We start from the raw sequence: 21,189 nt of genomic DNA, 5'->3' as shown, positions 1-21,189 counted from the left end.
GGCGCTGGGCGGACGGCTGCCCCGCCTCAACCGGCCGCGGGGTGCCGGCAGCCGGGCACGGTCCGCTTTGGAATCCACCCAGACTTGCAGCGGTCCGGTCCCGGCCGCCGCTGAAAAGTGTTTTTATGAATCGCTGGCGGGGCAGCGGGCAGCGTGGGAGGACAGGAGGGGAGACCCTCCGTCAGGACCGCGGACAGCGGAGGTGCTTCCCGATCAGCACCGAGGACAAGGCAAGGCCGCCCTGCCCGCCTCCTTCCCTGCCTGTCCCCCGCCCTCCCTGCCCGGCCCTCCCGCCGGCGGTTTATAAAGCCGGTAGCGGTACGGAGAGCGGGAGCGCCATGTCCCCACCGGGCGCTGCGCGGCAGGCACCGCGGCTCGGGCCCCCCTCCTGCCTCCGCCGAGCTGTGCAAAGTGAGAGCTCCGGCAGTTCCGTCCCCCCCGCGCCCGCGGGCGGCCCCGTCTGCCCGCAAACTCTCCGGTCCCTCACGGACGCTCGCCGCCGCGCTCGCACCAACGAGAGCCGAGAGCGAGACCGTGAGTGCCGTGGCTCCCGGCACCCCGTGTCCCCCGACAGCGATCCTGAACCCCCTCCGGACCCTGCGTGCTCTCCAGTGCGAGCTGTCACTGCCTGCTCGGGACTGTCGCCACCACCCCACCCAAAACCCCGGGGTGGCCACGGGAACTGTGTTACAACCGGAGAGATCCGACGGCGCCGGGAACGCGGGCGGGGCGGGCGGTGCTGCCCCGAGCCGACCCTAAGCCGCTGGCTCCCCACGAGTCCCCGAGCTGACAGGGCACTGCCGGGCGCGGCGACCCCAGTCCCGGTGGGCTCACACGGCTCCGCGGGCATCCCCGGAGCCGCCCCGCTCCTCCCCGCGCGCTGTCCGCCAATGGCGCGGGGCGGCGGGGCGCGTCCGGGGCGCGGCGGGGCGCGGCGGGGCGGGGCCAAGCGCGGCGGTGCCGCAGCGCCGCTGCGGGCGGGGCGCCGGTGCCGCCATGTCGGAGCCGGGGGCCGCGGGCCCTAGCCCGGCCGCCATCCAGGTGTCCAGGTACGGCCCCGCCGCGGCCGGGGGTCCGGACAGGGCTGGGTAGGGAGACGGGCGTGTTTGGGGCCGCGGGCGTGTGTCGGTCTGCGACCGAGATGCTGCCCGCCCTGCTGCCGGCACCGGCGGCGCCGCCCGCTTTAGTCATGCTGTCAGTGACACCGGCCGCGGGCAGAGCGCAGCAGCGCCGCGCCCGTGCTCCGTGCGGCGGGGGCTGGCAGCGGGCAGCGCTGCCGCGGCTCTCCCGGGCGCGGTTCTCCCGGGCGCGGTTCTGCCGCCCGTGTCCCCGCGGTTCCCGGGCGCGGCCGCGCTGAAAGAGCCGCTCCCGTCCGTGCCGGCGCGCAGCCGCTGCCTCGGTGCCCCCCGGGCCGTTATTCGCCGTTGGCAGAAAGCGCGGCCGCTGCCGGGAAGCCGCGTGGAGCCCCGGCCCGTGCCCCGCTCGGTCTGCGCCGCCCCGGGGCCCGGCGGGGTGCGGCCCTGCTGAGACGCCGGCTGCCCCGGTAGAGGCGCCCTGCTTCCTTCCGCTCCCAGCGGTAATTTGGAGCGGGTTCCATCGCCGCTCACAGGAAGCCGCATGCGAGCAGCGATGTCCCGGCAGCTCAGCCGGTGGGCGATCTGCTGCCTCCGGGCAGCCGCACCGGGGCTGGGCTGGGGGCGCGGCAGGGGTTGTGAGCTCTCATGTGCCTCCTTCGGCAGGATTATGCGCCCAGACGATGCCAACATCGCGGGGAACGTCCACGGGGGAACCATCCTGAAGATGATCGAGGAGGCAGGAGCCATCATCAGCACCCGCCACTGCAATTCCCAGGCCGGGGTGAGTAGGTGCCGGTGTGCCTGCCAGCCTCTGCCACGGTGACCTTTCACTCCCTGCCGTGTCTCAGGGGCAGCAGAAGTCCTGCACTGGGTGTGTGTGCTCCTGCATGCAAACCATGGGTGTCTCTGGCTGCAGCTGGGTTCCAGTAGCTAGAAGCATTCTGCTGAAATTGTGGTTTACCAGCAGAAACATTATTACTCATTATTGCTGTTAATGTTTTAACTCCTGAGAAAGGCGAGTTGGGGCAACCCCAGTGTTAGCTACAGATGGGGAAGGAAGCACGGCCAGTGGCTGATAAGGTGGCGGTTGCAGTATCCGAGCCGCACATGGCATGGCAGGTTTGGCTGGTCTCAGGGAGCTGCCAGCTGTGGTCCCGTGGTGTGGCTGTGATCACTATCTTGGCTGTCTCACCGTCCCCAGGAGCCCTGTGTGGCTGCACTGGCACGGGTGGAGCGGACGGACTTCCTGTCGCCGATGTGCATCGGCGAGGTGGCCAACGTCAGTGCTGAGATCACCTACACCTCCCGGCACTCTGTGGAGGTTCAGGTCAATGTCATGTCTGAGAACATTTTAACAGGTGGGTGACTGCTGGTGGCTGTGTTCCAGAGCACCAGGAATATCAGTGTTGAGCTAAGAGCTTGCAGTGGTGATCCCATCCTCTGCTCCATCACTGGCAGCATTCTTCAGAGGGGAGATCTAGCGTGTTTATTGACAGAGCTGGGAGTGGAGGGAGGGCTGGTGCTGGGGAGGGAGGCCAAGCAGGCTCCCTGGGATTTGTGGCTCCATTGTAGAGAAAAACAGCAAAATCTGTTTGTAGCTCTTCCTGCCTGATTTGCTGCCTGTGGCTGCCTTTGGCCTGAAAAAGTCCCTTTTCCTGCTGTTGCTGTGACAACCAGTTCCGCTTGCTGGGACATCTTCCCAAAAGCACATTGTCACATCCGCTAAGAGCTAAAGCCTGGTAGGAGCCAGCAGGGCAAGGGGCTACCAGTGCCAGTGGCATTGCCAGTGTGTGCCCAACCCCAGACCGGTGGCAGGTACAGCACTGCTGGCCGTGGCACCATCACCTGCTACCCCCTTCTCCTCCAGGGGCAAAGAAGGTGACGAACAAGGCGACGCTGTGGTATGTGCCACTGTCCCTGAAGAACGTGAATAAGGTCCTTGAGGTTCCCCCCATCCAGGTAGGACAGCTCACTCAGGTCCCCCCTCACTGGAACTTGTCCTCCCTGTGGAATGGCACTAACCTGGCCCTGTTGGCACTCCCAGCCGTGCCAGTGGTGTGCCAATCCCCTTCTTACCGGCCTTCTATTCCAGTATGCGAGAAAGGAGCAGGAGGATGAGGGGAAGAAGCGTTACGAGGAGCAGAAGCTGGATCGGCTGGAAACTAAGCAGAGAAATGGTGACGTGATCTTACCTGTCATCAACCCAGGTAACACGGGCAGTGTGTGGGCAGTGCAAATTGCCCAGCAGTACTGGGAGACCAAACTGGTTCCCAGGGCACCTCTGGGCATCCTCAGGGCCCTGTAGCTGCGAGTGTGCATTCTGAAATACCACACCAGGGATGGGGATGGGATTTTGGAGCAGCAAGTGTGTGAGTGGAGGGGGAGCTGAGTGGAAACCTGTGGTACCCTGAAGGGGCTGGTGCATGACATCCCCTCTCCAAAACCCTGTTCCTGTATCACTCCTTGTGTGCTTGTGTGTGGCTAGAGCTGGTTTTGCTGAGCAAGGGGTAAATGGAAGTGCTGGGCAAGGGTGGCCTCGTGGCCTCTAGGCCTGGCTGTGGTCTTCAGGCAGAGGCGGAGAGGTGGCACATGAGGAATGCTGGGGAAGGCGATGGGGGATGAATGTTGCTCAAATGCTTTTCTCTCCTCTGTCCTCCCTGCTCACAGACAGGCAGACAAAAGGTAAGGTTCAGCGGGCACTGCTGCGTGGGTGGTCACCCTGAGTGGGACTGGGCTGCTTTTCCTTTCTTTGAGCTTCTTTAACATCTCTCATTAGATAGAAAACACAGCCACTTCTGAGAGAGGATTTCTTCTGCTGGGAGTTGGAGGGTGTGACTTCTGTCACCTAGAGGTTGTGGTGGGACAGGGGTCGCCAGGATATGCCAGGGCTGGGGGCATGGGGGTGGAGGTCTTCCCGCCAAGGGGAAAACAGGGGCTCTATGCAGCAGGGTCTGGGAGGTTCAGCTGAGGGGGGAAGCAGACAGCAGTGTGACCCAGTTCACTCCTGTTTGCTTTCATGCTCTTTGAAAGCTTGAAAAGAAAGAAATGAGCTGAGCTAGAATAAAGTGGATGGGTGGAGATTAGAGGGAGGCAGCAGCCCGTCAGGTGGTGAACAGTCTGTGCTCTTGGAACTTCTCCAGCCTGGTTTAACCACTGGTTTCAACTCAGCTCAGCTTTGCACAAGCCAGCCCCATGTTTTCTTCCTTTGGACAACTTCAGACAGGGGTGTATGGTGGTGTATGGGTGCCAGCTGAGTAGCTCTCCCCTTGCTTTGCTCTCTAACCAGAGCCACACACCGTTGGCTACAGCCAGTCCAGCCTGATCCACCTGGTGGGCCCGTCAGACTGCACGCTGCTGGGCTTTGTGCATGGAGGTGAGTGAGCACTGCCCTGCACAGCACTGGGCTTCACATCCAGGTGGCTTTTCCCTGGAGCAAAGTGTGGTTGGAGAGTGACTCTGGTTTTGGTGGGCTCTGCCTCTGGAGGCACATAGGCCCCTTGGCATTGACTGTCAATGTTAGACTCACTTTAGCTGAGACAAAAGCTTCATCTTTTTCTGTGCCCCACAAACTCATGTACTTGAACTGTAAATCCTACAGTTTTGTCATCGCCTCTGAGATTGCAAATGCTGGAGTACAAACACGCAGCGTGTGACTGCTATTACCTGAAGTAATTTCCTCTTGGCTGGCAGCGCCCGTCACCCGCAGGGCTGGCACGTGGGGTGCAAGCCCTGGGAGAGGTGTGTTTGCTGAGGGTTGGGACAACACATACCTAATCCTTAAACAAACAAAACAAACATGGCTCAGAGCTGTTTCAAGGTTTGTGGAACTGATTTCACCTTGCAAGGGTGAAGTTTGCCCAGAAAAATTTGGGAGAGACAGAGCTGACCTTAATCACAGGTCTGTGAGGATGTTGCCCTGGTATTTACAGGGGCCCTTGTACTGTTTTTTCCTGAAGTTGGGACTTAGTCTCTGGTCCAACTCCCCAGCATAGCTTTGGCCATGCTAAGGCCTTACTGACCTTTGCATGGTTTTCCTGAAATCCCACTGACTTCCCTGAGACAGGACCCTCTGCTTGCCCTCACAGGTGTCACCATGAAGCTCATGGATGAGGTTGCTGGGATTGTGGCTGCCCGCCACTGCAAGACCAACATCGTCACTGCCTCGGTGGATGCCATCAACTTCCACGAGAAGATCAAAAAAGGTACCAAGGGTGGTGGCAGGCACCATGATCTGCTGTTTTGCCACACCCTGGCTCCCTTGGATGTGCTTTCAGGACATGTTGGCAGAGAAAATCAGACCCTGTTTGATTAATCCCGTGCTCTGCTTAAGAGACAGCTTAAGCATAAAGCATGTAGGACCTTGACTAGCTCCTCTCTGTTTCACAGGCTGTGTCATCACTGTCTCAGGACGTATGACATTCACAAGCAATAAGTCCATGGAAATAGAGGTCTTTGTGGATGCTGACCCCTTCGTGGATGAGCCTCGGGAGCGGTACCGTGCCGTCAGCGCCTTCTTCACCTACGTGTCCCTGAGCAAGGAGGGGAAGCCCCTGCCTGTCCCGCAGCTGCTGGTAAGAGCTTTTCTCCCTGGACTCGAGACAGCAGGGCCATCACCTCTCCTGCTCCTCCTGCAGCAGAGCCCAGCCCAAGAAATCCTCTTCCCTCGAGTTACTCAGCAGAAAAATATGAGCACGAACAAGACTTCCCAGGACAGGCATCAGCAGGGGGTTTTGCTTGTTTTGGTTTTGTTTTGTTTGTTTGTTTGTTTTGTTTTAATTTTTTTATTTCTTTTGATAATTGCCAGTGTGGAGGTTGGGGATTTTCTCCTTTCTCATTATTGAGGACAGGCTGTGTGCAGGTCCCGCACCAGGGGACCCTGAGTAGCAACGGAGGCCCCACATCCCTAATTGCTGCTCCCCCCGCTGTCCCCATTCCAGCCTTCTGCCTATATCATCTCCCCTAATCCTGGCAGGGCTTTGTTGACACATTGCTCCTGACTGGGGGTATTGCTTAATATTTGATGTGGCACAGGTCTCCTGCTTAATGCAGGTCACACTGGCTGTCATGTTGTGTGTTTGACAGAGAGCAGCTTTCCCCTCACCCTTGAGGGGAGCCGTGTTTCCCTCCCTCACACACTCGCAGCACGCTGACACTACAGCTTTGCACTCTTTCTGTGACCCCAGACGGAGACAGAGGACGAGAAGCGTCGCTTCGAGGAAGGGAAGGGCAGGTACCTGCAGACCAAAGCCAAGCGGCAGGCGCAGATGCAGCAGGCCGCCCAGCAGTGACCTGTGTGGCACCAGCGCCCGCCAAACATACAGGTTGTTCCCGTTCGTTTTGTGTCCGGTCCGCGCCAGCCCCGTGCCTCCGCCCGCCCCAGCCTGCTGCCGGCTCCACCGCTTTGCTGCTGCTGGGCTCAGCACCGCAGACCTCGTGCTTCAGGTGGCTGAAGCTCCCTGAAAGCCCCCAGGAGTCTTCCCAGGCGCTCGCCATCTGCCTCCAGAGCCGTCGTTGCTGTTTGATCCCGCTGGCGACGCTCCCGCCTGTGTCGGAGCCGGGCTGGAGGCGTGTGGCGGCTCCAGGGGCGCGTGAGGCCGCGAGTCTTTGTGCTGCCGTGTTCGACTCGCTGGTTTGTCCTACCATGCACACCAAAGCTTTCGTACGTGCTGTGCTGCGCCGGGGCCGCACTGAATGTCTGTGACATCTCTAGGTAGTTCTCTGTGCACATCTAAGTTATTTAAAGGAATCCTGTGGCATAAATAAAATCTGTTTCATTGACTGGAATGAAAGGCTGACACTTTTATTTCAAACAATCGTGCTTTTCCTCCCTCCCCCAGATCCGCCCGCGCTCCCCAAGTGGCGCCAGGCGCTCCCGGCCTTGTTTTTAAGGAAGTCTGGCTGTTTTAATGGGACCATCAGAGCAGTTCCTGCTGGAATGGGTTCCCAGTTTGGGATATTAAACAATAAACTACCTGACAGGAGGTTCTAGGGAGGTGGGGGCTGGTCTCTGCTGCAGTGCGAGGACAGGAGGTAAGGGTTTCAGGCTGACAGTGGAAATTCAGAGCAGGAATCAGCAAATGTTCTCCCTGTTCGGGTGCTCAGGGCAGCAGGCAGAGGGTGGAGTCACCGTGCCTGGAGCTGTTCAGCAGCATCTGCACCTGCCGCTGGATGATGTGGCTTAGGGATTACAGTGGCGGTGGGAGGGGATGATGGAAAAGGCCTCCAACCCCGACCGAACGCGAACCGGCTCCGTGACCGAACCGGAACCGGCCCCGGAGCCGCGGCCCGGGCGCCCCCCACAGCCCCGGCGGCCGCCGCCGCGCAACTCTCGCGAGAGCGGCGCCGCTCCGCTGCTGCCGCGGCTGCGCGGGGCGGGGCTCTCGCGAGAGCGGCGGGGCCGTTTCCCGGGCGACGCGGGCGGGGCGGGGCCGCCATGATGGCGGCGGCGGTGGCGCGGAGGGGGCGGCTGGGCCGGGAGGGCCGCGCCAGCCTTTGCTCCTTCCTGCTCGGCGCCTCGGTGGCGGCCCTGCCGCTGCTGCTCGGCTCGTCCCCCTCCCTGCTGGCCGCTCCCGGCCTGCGCGGCCGCCTGGCTCTCGCCCTGCACGTGGCGGGCGTGAACGCGGCGCTGCTGCTCATCTATCCGCGGCCGCTCTACAAGGTACGGGGGTGGCCCCGGCGGGCGGCGGCATGAAGTGCGGCCGTGGAGGGTTCGGTGCCGGTCCCGGGGTGCGCCGGTAGGGATCCCCCGGGCCCGGGGAGCGGCGGCGGCAGCGCGTTCTCCCCTCCCTGTGCTTGCAGATCGCCGTCCGGGCCTGTTTCTTGGGCTTCGCCTTCGGCTGCGGGCTGCTGCTGAGCGCCGGCCGCTCCGCCTGGCGCCACTTCGGATGGTAAGGGCCGGGCCGGGCAGCCGGGCGGGCGCGGTGCCCCCGGCCCTACTAAAGCTGCCGTCCCTCCCGGCGCAGGTATATGTGCTCCCTGTCCCTCTTTCACTACTCGGAGTATCTGGTGACAGCCATCAACAACCCGCGCAGCCTCTCGCTGGACTCCTTCCTGCTCAACCACAGCTTCGAGTACAACCTGGCTGCCTTGTCCTCCTGGGTGGAGTTCACGCTGGAGAAGCTCTTCTTCCCAGGTCGGCTGCTCTGTCCCTCCCTGACTCTGCCTAGCTGCACGTGGCTTGCCTGGGGTCCATCTGCCTGCAGGTGACCCTCAGCTTGCTGCCCCGTGACAACCCTGCAGCGGCTTTGCCAGGGTCATAATCCCTCAGTGCTCAAAGCCTCTTGGGTTGGATCTTGGGAGGGCAGGGGGGGAGCCCCCTCTCACTCTGACATGCCAGGCCAGGGGATCTTCAGCCCTTTCCTCCCTCGGTGGTGCAAGAATGATGTGTCAGGTACACCTGGGCGTCGCCTTTTGACAGGAATAAAATCAAGCCATCAAAATCTGTTGCTGGTTGCCCAGTCTGGGGCAAACTGGCTATGCTCATCTGTTTATTCTTGGGAGAGGGAAACCGTTCCCCTTTATTTTGTAGCAGCCTGAACATGTCCTTGGCTTTTCTCAGCCTCCACACTTGGGCCCCATGGACTAATCCATGCTAACACCAAGCAGGGGTTGCTGGTTTTATCTGTTTGGTGTGAGATGGCAGCACATGGCTGCTGCTGTCACACATTTTGCTTTGAGATGGGGGGACAAAGCCCACTGACTGAGCAGCCCCCTGCACCCCTGGAGACCTTTGCAAACCCGTTGTGCCCCTCCCTGTCCACGCAGAGCTGAAGCAGATCACCTGGCTGAGCACCGTGGGGCTGCTGATGGTGATCTTCGGGGACTGCCTGAGGAAGGCAGCCATGCTTACAGCCGGCTCCAACTTCAACCACATCGTTCAGAACGAGAAATCTGACACCCACACTTTGGTGACAAGTGGGGTGTACGGGTGGTTCCGGCACCCCTCCTACGTGGGATGGTTTTACTGGAGTATTGGAACACAGGTACTGTATCCAGGGTGCTCAGATCCTTTCCTGTCACGACCCCAGTCTTTGCTCTGGTGCTGCCCATGCTGTGATGGGGTGCGGACAGCACCTGGTGCTGGGCCTGGCTTCTGCTGCCTCCCACTGGCACACAGGAAATCTGGAATCCCTGAGCTCTCTACCCCGTGGGATCTTTGGGAAGATCTTGTTCCCTTAATTTTCTCTGTGCAGTGAGGAGAGGTGGTGGAGCAGGGGTTTTGACCCACAACACCCTTGGAGGCTTGAGGTGTGATTTGCTGCTGGTCTAAAGCTGCTGTGCAGAGTTTTCTGTATCCCTGTGGTCAAAATGCCTTCTGTGAGTGGTCAGACTCAGCCTGGCTCCTGCCAAACACCAGTCCTGTGCTTGAGGGCAAGGAAGCTCCCTGACTAGAGGGTCAGCTCTGGCCAGCTGCAGCTGAGCCTTAGCTCAGTGCTGCTGTAGCTGTGTGTTCTTGTGGCTGGCTGTGGGCTGGTACTGGCTTGTGTTTCTCTGGAGAGAGTCCCTAAGGGTGGCACATGGAGCTTTTGAGAGCTGGGGCAGTGAAGCCAGTGCTGCCTGTGCGTTGCTTTCTTCATTCTGGGGAGAAATTAGTGCTTGTGAAGTTTCACGGGGAGTGTCGGTGCATTTTCTTTTTCTGTATCAGTGTTGCTGGAGGGGGATGAGCCGTGGGACCTTGGCTCCTCGGGGGGATGCTCACCAGCAGCGTGTGTTCCAGGTGTTGCTCTGCAATCCCATCTGCGTGGTGGGCTACGCGCTGGCGTCCTGGCGCTTCTTCAGGGAGCGGATCGAGGAGGAGGAGATCACACTCATTCACTTCTTTGGAGAAGAGTACCTGGAGTACAAAAGGAAGGTGCCATCGGGTCTCCCTTTTATTAAAGGAGTCAAATTGGAACTGTGACATGGGCAAAAACCAGGCTGGCTGAGCAGACGCCCGGCTCCTGCTGCGCCCAGTGCCTGTGCGGCGCCGGCATCGGGAGGTGCCTGTTGGTATTTCCCGGCCACCCAGGAGGAGCTGGTGGAGGGCTGCGGCGTTGGGCAGCCTGCTGGGTCACTCACGGATCAGAAGCTCGTTCCTCCTCCTTGAGATCAGTCCTTCGTTGCACATTCAGGGATCTTCCAGATAACTTTGCCTGTAGCGACCCTAAAGAGAATGAATCCTGCCTGCAGCAGCTGAATTGTCTTGGAACGCCTCTGGAACTGATTCTACCAGAAACAGCACTGCCCTCCTGGCCCTGGGCGGGGAAGGTGCTAGGCAGCAGATTGTTCCTGTTGCATAATTCGATTTTAAAGCTTTCTGACCTCGTGAGCCCGGTGACACGACTTTAATCTCCTCGGGCCAAACTCCTTGAGCTGGCCCTGGGGCTGCCGGGGGAGCAGCTCCAGCTCTGCCTGCCCTCGAAGCGCCAGAGTGCCGGCAGCACAGCGCCACTCAGTTCTCTCTAGGCCTTGGGGTCTGCAGGGAGGGTTCTGCTGCTCCCCTCATGCGCTGGATCAGAGCACCTCTGGGCCCTCTCCTCGTCCCTTGGATGCTGCTGTGGATGCAGTGTCACTGCTCCAGCTGCTGCCTCCTGCTGCCACCTCTGTTCCTTCTTCCTGCTTCCAAATCGCGCTGCTTCCTATCCTGCCAGGCTGCCTCTGTCTTGCAGAGATCCCAGGATTTTGGGTTGTGAAAGAGCCACAGCTGCCAGGCTTGCTAAGGGCTTTAGTCCCTGAGGTCCTCCCCTGCTCTTTTGGGCAAAAGCTGTGATTTTAGGGCAAGTAGGAGATGCTTCTAAGGAAATCTCCAACCAGGAGAAGAGTTGGGCTAGCTAACGCTCTTTTATAGTAGCCATTTGGAAATGGTTCCCACTGAGCTGTGTGGTATAACTTTGTTGTTATATACCAAAGAGGTTCACTGTTTTCTTGAGTTCTACATTATTCTTCCTTGCTGGAATGGAAATGAGTTGCTTGTCAGTTCATGCTTGGAGCTTGTGGTGTTCCATGGGGAAGGTGCTGCGGTACGGCTCAGGAAGGGGCACTTGGTGAGAATAGCTTGGGTTTGGGTTTAGGTTTTCTTTTTTTATATAAAAAAAAAAGAAAAACATTGTCAGCTTCTGTCTGGTTATTTGAAGGTCTCTTGAGGTGCTGGTGGAACTGGAGTCCTTTATAATTCCTGGTGGGTTCTCAGAACACACCAACACTGCATTGAGACACAATTGTGACTCTGACTCGTGGGGCTGTGCAGCCACAGGGATGAGGCTGACCCTAACCCTGACCCTGACCCTCCGTTTCTCCTTGCTGAACTGATGCAGAGTCCATCCTCCACTGGGTTTTCTTGATCACAGAGCATTTGTCTGATGCCCTTGCTGCTGACTTGACCTTTGCTGAGCGGGGTTTTGCCTTGGGAGAAAAGACCAAAGGTGAAAACTCACCGGCTGGAGAGTGCTGATCTGTGCTGGGCACTCGGAGGCTCCCACTTGGGCTGCTCTTGTCTCAGGGAAGCACTGATTGCCTCGAGCAGGTTAATCTGTAAGCAATTTTTTTGTAGGCAATAATGTTCCTACCGTGCCCTTGATCAAAGGAACTTTGGAACAAGTAATTGTCACTTGGGTTTGATGTGCTGTTTGACAACAGAAACAAAGCCTCATTCCCAGATTGTTCTTCATAATAAATGAACCTTGATCCTGATTTCACAAGTGCTGGTTCCAGCTCTGCAAGCTCTGTCCAAGCAGGATGCGTTGGCACCAAAAGAAAGGGATAAACTTCACCCTGAGCAAAACCTTCAGTGTCTCTTGAAGCTTTTGACACCAACAGCTTCTCTTAACCTTTTCCCAAATCCTGTGACAAGCTCTGTGAGGAGACAGCAGCTTACCGGGTGTGGGGAAGGCATGTGAAGTTTTAGGGAAAAGCTGGAGTAAACTGTGAAACCCTTCCCTCTGTGCCACAGTGATTGGTGAGTTCTTAGTTCCCACATGTGCAGGGAACCTCTAGAGCAGCTGTTCCTGGCACCTGGCCCACATTGGTGCGTGGCTGCCTGGAACTTGACAGGATGTTCCATCACCTGGCCATGTATCCCTGGCCCTGCCCTGCACCAGGAGTTGTTATTTTTCCCCATAGTTTGCCGATGTGGTTTTAGGAGCAGCTGGACACCCTTTTGTCAGCAGATCCCTTTTGTCAGCACTGCAGAACCACGCAGACATGAACAACGGCACCCTTTTATTTCACTCTGACACATGCAAGGAAGAGCACAAAGAGAGTTTTTCAGAAGCAGGTCCACCTGAGGCCATTGTACGTGCTACACACAGGGCTGCCTGGCCTGTTTCCTGGCCTGGCTTGCGGCACTGGGCAAGAGGAGCTGGTCAGTCACCAGGGCATGGTTCTGCCCAGCAGCTCTGCCACGTGCCCAGCACGGGGCTCTACGGTGCCGGCTCTGTCGGGGTAGCAGTCTCTGCTCCGCTCTTCTGCTGGCCCCTGCAGCAGTCTTTGTTTTTTGGGGAGGGGTCTCCAGGGGTGTCTGTGGGAATGAAGCTCTCCCCGGGGTTGGCTGAAGCCTCCTTTTTGCTGCCAGGCGCGGCATCCCTGGGAAGGGAAGACACCTTGACAGGGTCACTGTCTGGGAAAGGGCATGGGAGGAGCTTGGCACTCAGGTGCTTGCTGTCACATACCTTGGCAGCACTTCATTGTTGTCGCAGATCTTGAGCAGCATCTGGGCCTGTTCTTCTCTGGGCTCCTGGGGCTCCTGCAGCCTGTGGCGGGATGGGTATGAGCCATGAGCTATGTCCCCCTTGGCCCTGAAAGTCCCTGCACCCCTCACCTGGGCTCCAGCCGCTCCTTCACTTTGGCGATGGAGCGCACGTAGGGCGCGATCTGCTTGGTGATGGTGCTCAGGCAGCTGTTCTCCTGCCGCAGCTGCAGCAAGTCATGGAGCTGGGCTGGGGGCAGAGGAGTGGGCTGGGACATGGCCACTCCCACAGTGAGGACACAGGGGGCACGGGGAGGGAGCGTGGGGTCACCGGTACCTTCATAGATCTCCTGCTCATTTGCTACCCGCTGGTAGGTCTCCTCCCAAACCTGGAAGGAAGAGAGGGAGCTGGGCAGCCTGCAGTGGTATGGCACGGAGGGGCCCCGCTCTGCCAGGATGAGCCAGCCGTACCTCCTCAAAGACGCTGCGCATCATCTCCACGGCGGAGTAGTGAGCTGCGATCTGCACGTCCATCTGCAGCGACTTCTGCAGGATCTCGCTCATGATCTCCGACTTGATGAGTGAGTGGTGCTTGGTGAGGTCACGGTGCAGCTCCTGCACCTGGTCTTTCAGGCCCTGGATCTCCGTCTGCAGCATCTGTGGGAACCGGGGGGGCACAGCCACGTGAGCAGCACCAACCTGGCCTGTCCTGTCCTGTCCTGTCCCATCCTGCTGCCAGCCGTGCTCCCTACCCGGTAGGTGTTCTCGTAGTTGCGGCAGTGCTCGGCAAAGGGGGTCTCGCGCCCCTCAGCCAGCAGCACCTTGGTGCTGATGTACCGGTGCATCGTTGGCTTCCTCACCATGGGGCCGCTGGACATTTTGTCACTGGTGGGGGGGCAGCTGGGCACCATGAGGGTCTTGGAGCATTGGCCACCGGGGAGCCTGCATGGAGAGGTGACAGTGATGTGCTGCAGGTGAGCAGCAGTGGGGGTGAGGTGCCAGGGACCGTGCTGCCAGCTCAATCCCACCGCCCCTTGGCTCCGGCGGGATGCACCATCCCACACGTCCCTTCCCTCACCCGAGCACAGGGGTTCAGGCAGAGGTGCCTTATGTTGCCCCAAAAATCACATTTCTGCGGGCTGCTCTCCGGATTCCTGCAGTTTTGGAACCAGCTGTGGCAGTGAGAAGCCAGGAGCTGAGCCCAGCACCCTTCCAGTTTCTAAAGGGCGGGATACAGCTCGCTCTCTCACCGCTGCTATCTCCTGGCCCCTTGGCAGGCACTACTGCCCCTGTATTTCCCCCCATCCCATGGTCTCCCCACGCTAACCACCACCACCATTGGTCCTACCGTGCAGCGCCGTGCTCCCCCTCCCCGTGCTGGGGCCAGCAGCCCCCAGGAGCTCAGCCACCCTGCAGTGCCAAGCCTGGCTGGGGGCGAGGAGCGGTCCCCATGGGGCGGCAGTGCCCGTTTGTCCTCTCTCTCTGGGAGGGCCTGGCAGGGCCGGTGCTGCCGTGACATCAACAGGCCTAAATATATCCCTGGTGAAGAATGGCCGAGCACTTCTCTGAAATTCTGATAAAAATAGTGGCGGGCAAAGAGGCTGCGGCACCACGGGCATGTGGGCGAGCAGGAGCTGGCCCAGGTGGAGCACCCATGGAGAGGGGGCAGAGCCTTCCAGGGAGCGTGGCAGGGGCCGGGCTGGGGAACAGAGCGAGGCTTAACCAGGCCCCCAGCTGCCAGCCCTGCTGCTGCCCACCCCTCTGCCACCCACCCCACTTCCCAGAAGTGTCACTTGAAGCCTGTTGTTCATCAGTGCAGCTGTGCCTGTGCTGTCCTGGTACCCCTGCTGAGGTGACAGGCTCAAGGGCAGCAGCAGGGGCAAGGTTGGCATGGTGAGATGCTGAGGGGACTGTGCAGTGTGGCACGTGGCAGGGGACACAGTAGCACATGTGCCTTGGGTGCAATCCTAGCACCTCACATGTTCGTGCCAGTGATGCCGGGACCGATGCCACCAGCGCTGCCCACCACGGAGCGGCGGGGGCTGAGCATCAGGAGGGGCTCCAGGCAGCGGGCGAACTCTGCCCGGTACTCGCTGTTGATCTGGGGGGCAAGAGAGGAGAGTACAGCTGGGCTGGGGCAGAGCTGGCAGCTGGCACTGCCCGCAGGCACTGCAGGCAGGGCTCTACCTTGCTGGTCTGGGCCGGCCGCAGGCGGTGTGGCAGCTTGACGATCCTCTGCAGCCTCTCCATCAGTTGCTGAAAGGCAGCAGTGAAGCATGGTGAGGGGTGCTCGGCACCTTGCCCACGAGCTCAGCACTGCTGCAGGATGCTCTGACCACCTCTGCAGCGCTGGCAACACTCACATAGCCCAGGTCCAGGAACTCGGCTTTGTTGGCAGAGCTCAGGAAGGCCGAGCAGGTCACCAGGTGGACCTGTGTGTGTGGAGGGGGGTCAGTCACTGCCTGGCTTTGGTGTCAGGATGTCCCTGCCTGCTGTGAGGCCCTACCTGCAGAGTGGGCAGCAGGGAGGCAAGGTGGGCGAGCTGCTCCTTGAATGCCTTCTCCTTTTCCTCGTGCTGGCTGCAGCAGAGCAGGGCATGGCAAAGCCTTTGCAAGACCCCAGGGAGCCATCCAGCCCCAGGCATCCCAAACCACCTTGGGAAGGGGGGACAGCCCTCAGACAGGGCTCAGCCCATGACCCCTCACCTCTGCACAGCTTTCAGGAGCGTCTTTTTCCTCTCGGAGAGCTGCTCCTGCAAATGACATAGCCGCCCTGTGTCCTGCAGCCACCCCAGTCCCTCCTCACTGCCCCGGCTCTGTCCCGCGGGCACAGGGCCCGATGACAGTGCAGGTGACTGCCTTGCACCTGCATGCGGCTGAAGAGGGAGTTGATGGCCGCCTCCTCCTCGCTGGCACTGTTGCGAACCTCCTCGATCATGGCCTTGAGCAGGACGATGGCCTCACGCGTGGAGGTCTGCAGCTCCTTCACAGCCTGCCCGGGGTGGTGAGGCGGCTGCAGTGCAGGGGACAGCACTGCCCCCCCTCGCCACCCCCGCACCCCCCAGCCCTGCCCACCATCACTGCCTGGTCCAGGCGCTGGCAGCCCTGCATGTACGCCGTCTCAATGTCGATGCAGTGTGCCCGGCTCTCCCTGCAGGCACAGACATCAGGGAAAGCACAGGATGGGGCACGCAGCAAGCGTGGGGCTGGGACTACTCACCCCTGCATGTCCCTGAAGCAGTTGATGCAGAGCATGGACTTCTTCTCAGTGGAGAACATGATGTAGGGCTCCTCGTGCAGTGCTGCAGGGGACAGGAACGTGGCATAGCCTGGCAGGGCGCAGTGCAGCACAGCGTGGCACGGGGCAGCCTGGCGTGGCACTCACGGCACTTCTTGTGGATGTCTTTGGTGCGCTTGGAGAGGGAGACGATCTCGTGGCGGGTGAACATCCTGGCACGGTGGGTCTCCTCGCGGCAAGGGGCACAGAGGGGCTGCCCACAGGTGTTGCAGAAGTACATGGTGTCCAGCTCCTGTGTGAGGGGACAGAGCTGATGGCAGGCATGGCCCTGCCAGGGGTCCCCTCCCCACCGTGCCAGTCCAGCCCGCCGCGCTCACCGCCTTGGTGCAGCAGCGGTCACAGTTGGCACACTGCACGTCCTCCTCGCTGTCGGCTGAGCTGTCCACCAGGAACTGCAGCAGCCGGTCCACGGGGGGCAGCCCCGTGCCTCCCCTCACCACTGAGGGGTGCCTGCAGGGATGAGATGGGGACGAGGAGAGGGACGCCCACCGGGGCGGCTTTGGGGATGCAGGGAGCGGTGCTGTGCAGAGCTGCCAGCCCTGTGCTGTGCCCCAGTCGTGGCGTGCCCCAGGCAGGGCTGTCCCTTACCCGCAGAGTGGGCAGCGCAGGCGGCCATCGCTGGCGCGGCCTCGCAGGCAGCTGGCGCAGAAGTTGTGGTAGCAGTCGAGCAGGCAGGGGTGCTGGTAGGGCTCGTGGCAGAGCAGGCACACCAGCGGGTGGCAGTTGGCCTTCTCCAGCTCCGAGCAGCTCCCGAGTGGGGAGAAAATGCCACCCGCCATCTGTGAGAGACAAGCCCTGTGCGCAGGGACCCCACGTGGCACCAGTTTGTGAGAGCACAGTGGCTGCCACAGAAAGGACAAATCCTGTCCCAGGGCCCGTGAGCTGCTGACTATTTTTAGGTTATGAGCTGCGTGGCACGAGGCTGCCCCCAGCGCACCCCTTCCCCTGGTATCACGGGCTGGGGGCTGCAGCGCTGGGTCGGATGGTCCCCACAGTGAAGTGTCCCCATGGTGTGTGTCCCCCAAAGCAGGAGCATCCCCTGGGATGGGCTGTCCCCTCCAAAGGAGCATCCCCCTGCAGCAGAGCATCCCCCAGGACAGGGGTGGGGGTTCCTCCAGGACAGGGTGTCCCCCCAGAGGAAGCATTCCCTAGAATGGGGTGTCCCCTGCCCAGGGATGTGCCCCAGGATGGCAGCCTGGCATTGAAGGCAGCCAGGTGCCCCACATGCCGGGGGTCCCCGTTCTGGGCACAGGTGTGTCCTGGCCGGGTGAAGGCTTTACCTCTCCCTGTCTGTAAGCCGGGGGGTCCGAGCCGAGCTGTGCTGCTGCTCACCGTGTGCCGGCAGGAATGAGAGCGATGCCGAGGCGGCAGGGCCCGGCCGAGCCTGTGACGTGGGGCCCGCTGGCACCGGCGATCGGCTGCCACGGCACGGCCCAAAAATAGCCCCGTGCGCTCCTCGGGGCCCTGCGGCGGGGACGGACACGGCACCGCGTAGCCCCCCGGGCTGCGGGGACATGGGCATCTGCATGGGCTGCTGATAGCCCGCGGGAGCTGCGGGGTCACCCGGTAAGCACCGAGGCTCCCCGCGGTGCCAGTCACCCCGTGCGCAGTGGGGTGCCGGGGAGTCACCGGTGCGCAGCGAGGAGCCCCGGGGTGTGCGGGATCCCTCCGTGCGCTGCGAGGCTCCCTCCGTGCAGGGTGACTGAGCAAAGTGAGGAGCCGCAGAGTGCGGGGCTCGCTCCGTGCCCGGCGAGGCTCCCGGGCTGCGGGGGTCACTCCATGTACAGTGATGCTCCCGGGGTGCGGGGGGTCATTCCGGGCTGCGGGGGTCACTCCGGGCTGCGGGGGTCGCCCCGTGCCCGGTGATGTTCCCGAGGTGCGGGGTCGCTCCGGGGTGCGGGGGTCGCTCCGGGCTGCGGGGGTCGCTCTGTGCCCGGTGATGTTCCCGGGCTGCGGGGTCGCTCCGGGGTGCGGGGGTCGCTACGGGCTGCGGGGGTCGCTCCGTGCCCGGTGCTGTTCCCGGGGTGCGGGGGTCGCTCGGGGCTGCGGGGGTCGCCCCGTGCCCGGTGCTGTTCCCGGGGTGCGGGGTCGCTCCGGGCTGCGGGGGTCGCCCCGTGCCCGGTGCTGTTCCCGGGCTGCGGGGGTCGCTCGGGGCTGCGGGGGTCGCCCCGTGCCCGGTGCTGTTCCCGGGCTGCGGGGGTCGCTCCGGGGTGCGGGGGTCGCTCGGGGCTGCGGGGGTCGCCCCGTGCCCCCGCACCGCTCGCGCCGCTCAGACCACGCCCCCCTGCAGCCCCGCCCTCAGCCCGGCCCCCGCGCTCGCCCCGCCTCTCCAGGCATCACTGTCCGCTCGCAGGCTCCCCGCGCGGACGGGACCGGAAGCGATCGACGCCATCGGCGCTCGGCTGGGACGGCCCGAGCGTGGTTGTGCGCAGGCGCGCGGGGCGCGCTCCCTTTCTGCCTCGCGCGGAGCCGCCATGGCGCCCGCGGTGAGTGAGCGCGGGGCCGGCACCGGCCCCCCCGCCCCGAGCCCGCCCCCGCCGCCGCCGCGACCCCCCCGGCCCGCCCCGCGCCCCCGCCACTCCCGCCCGGCGGCTCGCCCGCCGCCTGCCCCCGCCCGCTGTTTCCCGCGTGGGGCCGGGCCCGGCCCGCGCCTTCCCGGGGCCCCACGCGCCGCCCGCCGCCCATCCGGAGCGGGGAGGCGAGCGGCGGGCGAGCCCCGTTCCCACCGCGCCGTTCCCGATCTCGATCCAGGCCTGGGGGCTCTTCCCTTCCCCGCCAGCCCGGAGCTCGGCCCGGCCCCTCCCCGCCGTCCCTCACGGCGCTCCCCCTCCCTTTTCACCTCGCTCACGCTCGCTCTCTCTCCCCCTGCAGCAGAAGAAGCCTGCGGCGAAAGGTGGCAAGAAAAAGAAGCAGGTTCTGAAGTTCACGCTGGACTGCACGCACCCCGTCGAGGATGGCATCATGGACGCCGCCAACTTCGTGAGTTCGGGGCCTCCCCGGGAGCCGTGATGGCTCCGCCGCCCTCGGGGGCCTTCCCAGGGTGATGCTCTGCTCCCAGCGGCCCCGAACATCCCGGGCCATCCCTCGGCTCTGCCCTGCTCCCTTGAGGCCATCCCATGGGCAGAGGAACAGGGAGTGCTGGGGTTGGGGATGAGGTTTGGTTTGGGACACTTTGTAGTTAAAGCACAAGCGTTGTCCCTGTCCACGGACAGTTTTCCTGTCTATCTCTGCTGGGTAAGTTTGTGTCATGACAGGGATGTAACGAGGCCAGGGATGCTGCAGTTTGGGGTCATGAACCGATGCCCATTCACACTGCACTCCAGCAGGGGCCTTGGCGTGCCTGGGGCTGAGGGGAGCTCAGAGGAGCCTCACCCCACTGTCCTGGGGCTGAGGGGAGCTCAGAGGAGCCCGACCCCACTGTCCTGGGGCTGAGGGGAGCTCAAAAGAGCCCGACCCCACTGTCCTGGGGCTGAGGGGGAGCCTGACCCCACTATCCTGGGGCTGAGGGGAGCTCAGAGGAGCCCGACCCCCCTGTCCTGGGGCTGAGGGGAGCTCAGAGGAGCCTGACCCCACTGTCCTGGGGCTGAGGGGAGCTCAGAGGAGCCTGACCCCACTGTCCTGGCTTTCCCCTTGGAGGGCAGGAACATCCCCAGCACGCCAGGCCGATACGTTCAGGCCTGAGCCCCTCACCTGGTGTGGCTTTGATGGGCTGGATGAGCCCGGCCCGAGCTGCGGGGACGCTGGTGTCTGCTCCCCAGCTCCCGAGCAGCAGGCACGAGGCAGTCCGTGGGGGCTGTGTCTGGCTGCAGCTGTGGCCCCGGCTCACGGCCGCGTTCCTCCTGCAGGAGCAGTTCCTGCAGGAACGGATCAAGGTGAACGGCAAAGCGGGAAACCTGGGCGGGGGCGTGGTGACCATCGAGAGGAGCAAGAGCAAGATCACGGTCACATCAGAGGTGCCGTTCTCCAAGAGGTGAGCTGGGCCAGGCCAGAGTCCCGCCGGGCCCTTGGCTGGGGGTGCCTGGTGGGCACTGAGAGCCTGTGGGTACGAGGGGCTGCCAGGGAGGAGTCTCAGTGCAGGAGCTGTGCTGGAATTTGTGCTGCCTGGCGCTCGCTGAGTGGCTGCTCTTCCCAGATCTGTGAGAGAGGAAGGTGTTTGATATTCCAGCTGGGAAGGCGGCTGGGCTGGGCAGTCAGGGGGCCTGCAGCCGGAAGGTGCTGAGGGGACAGTTCAGGGGTATCTGCAGACAAATTCTCAAGTTGTTCCCCTCATCTTGCGGGGCTTTGGTCCTCCTTGGGCCGACATCAGCAAAGTGTGGCTGTGCCCAGGTGTCCCACATTGCTCCCCTCGTCCCGTGGTGCTCTGGCCCCCTGCCCGCTTCTCCTGGCTGCCTGGCCTTGGGCTGCCATCGGCACAGCGGGCTTGTGCCGCGGCAGAGGTGGCTCAGGAGCTGGCTGGCAAAGGCAGAGCTGTGTGGGTGGTGGGCGTGCCCTGCCCTGTGCACGCCTGCCTTTCTCCCAACGCTGTTGCTCCACGTTGCTGCCACACCTGGCACATCCCAGCAGCGGGCATCCACCATCCCAGGGGAGATTCCCTCTGGGGTGGGTGCAAGGCACTGGGCTCACAGCCTTGTTGGGGCAGGAATGATCTCCCAGGATGGTGTCATGGCATTGTGGTGTGATTCCCCTGGCTGCAGTGTTTCCTGGACGGAGCTTTGCTAGGAGGTGGCCGCTGGGATGTGTTGGTCCTGCGGGAGGTGGGAGCCCACGGGAATAAAGATCATTAGCCAAAGTGGCACCTGGGGGGCTGGCAGGGGGCACAGGGGCACCGCTGTCAGCCATGCCTCTCCCACAGGTACCTCAAGTACCTGACCAAGAAGTACCTGAAGAAGAACAACCTGCGGGACTGGCTGCGCGTGGTGGCCAACAGCAAGGAGAGCTACGAGCTGCGCTACTTCCAGATCAACCAGGACGAGGAGGAGGAGGAAGAAGAGGATTGAGCCCCGCCGCCGCTGACGGCCATTTTGTACAGTTTCACTTTTCTGCAATAAACAGCGGCAGAGTTGTTCATAGCCCGTGCTCGGTGGCGCTCCGGGGGTCGTTTTGGGGGGATTTGGGGCTTTTCGGGGAGCGGCGGGCGGGGGCGTGGCTATGGGC

General features: G+C 62.1%; 4 protein-coding genes across 8 annotated transcripts; 3 read left to right on the top strand and 1 right to left on the bottom strand.

Annotated features, from left to right (window-relative positions):
* The first annotated feature begins 904 nt into the window (after positions 1 to 904).
* On the top strand, positions 905 to 6,860 carry ACOT7 (acyl-CoA thioesterase 7). Of its 5 annotated transcripts, none has more exons than XM_038159771.1 (10): positions 905 to 1,049; positions 1,740 to 1,857; positions 2,278 to 2,434; positions 2,944 to 3,035; positions 3,169 to 3,283; positions 3,744 to 3,758; positions 4,363 to 4,449; positions 5,162 to 5,278; positions 5,463 to 5,647; positions 6,260 to 6,860. In XM_038159771.1, the coding sequence occupies exons 1-10, from the start codon at positions 997 to 999 to the stop codon at positions 6,362 to 6,364; spliced, it is 1,044 nt and encodes a 347-aa protein (XP_038015699.1). In that variant the 5' UTR covers positions 905 to 996; the 3' UTR covers positions 6,365 to 6,860. The 5 variants fall into 5 exon arrangements, with proteins under 5 accessions (XP_038015699.1, XP_038015700.1, XP_038015702.1 ...); XM_038159773.1 differs by lacking the exon at positions 905 to 1,049 and adding an exon at positions 1,615 to 1,649; XM_038159772.1 differs by lacking the exon at positions 3,744 to 3,758.
* A 634-nt stretch (positions 6,861 to 7,494) lies between these two features.
* Positions 7,495 to 11,141, top strand: ICMT (isoprenylcysteine carboxyl methyltransferase). The gene is made up of 5 exons (XM_038159778.1): positions 7,495 to 7,734; positions 7,875 to 7,963; positions 8,039 to 8,208; positions 8,841 to 9,058; positions 9,793 to 11,141. The coding sequence occupies exons 1-5, from the start codon at positions 7,510 to 7,512 to the stop codon at positions 9,973 to 9,975; spliced, it is 885 nt and encodes a 294-aa protein (XP_038015706.1). The 5' UTR covers positions 7,495 to 7,509; the 3' UTR covers positions 9,976 to 11,141.
* Positions 11,142 to 12,255: 1,114 nt separating this feature from the next.
* RNF207 (ring finger protein 207) lies at positions 12,256 to 17,529 on the bottom strand. Its single transcript, XM_038159799.1, has 18 exons — positions 17,316 to 17,529; positions 16,624 to 16,830; positions 16,353 to 16,485; positions 16,123 to 16,267; positions 15,958 to 16,039; positions 15,813 to 15,888; positions 15,604 to 15,729; positions 15,444 to 15,490; positions 15,245 to 15,317; positions 15,102 to 15,170; positions 14,926 to 14,994; positions 14,718 to 14,839; positions 13,491 to 13,680; positions 13,210 to 13,395; positions 13,076 to 13,127; positions 12,871 to 12,988; positions 12,722 to 12,802; positions 12,256 to 12,635 (listed from the first exon to the last, which is right to left on the bottom strand). The coding sequence occupies exons 2-18, from the start codon at positions 16,812 to 16,814 to the stop codon at positions 12,473 to 12,475; spliced, it is 1,923 nt and encodes a 640-aa protein (XP_038015727.1). The 5' UTR covers positions 16,815 to 16,830; positions 17,316 to 17,529; the 3' UTR covers positions 12,256 to 12,472.
* An 864-nt stretch (positions 17,530 to 18,393) lies between these two features.
* RPL22 (ribosomal protein L22) lies at positions 18,394 to 21,104 on the top strand. The gene is made up of 4 exons (XM_038159794.1): positions 18,394 to 18,521; positions 18,907 to 19,014; positions 19,881 to 20,005; positions 20,888 to 21,104. Exons 1-4 carry the CDS (start codon positions 18,510 to 18,512, stop codon positions 21,030 to 21,032), a joined length of 390 nt encoding a protein of 129 aa, XP_038015722.1. The 5' UTR covers positions 18,394 to 18,509; the 3' UTR covers positions 21,033 to 21,104.
* The last annotated feature ends 85 nt before the right edge of the window (positions 21,105 to 21,189 follow it).

Source organism: Motacilla alba, chromosome 21 (assembly GCF_015832195.1).
Source record: "Motacilla alba alba isolate MOTALB_02 chromosome 21, Motacilla_alba_V1.0_pri, whole genome shotgun sequence".
Taxonomy (NCBI): Eukaryota; Metazoa; Chordata; class Aves; order Passeriformes; family Motacillidae; genus Motacilla; species Motacilla alba.
This window is presented reverse-complemented; position numbering and strand designations above follow the sequence as displayed.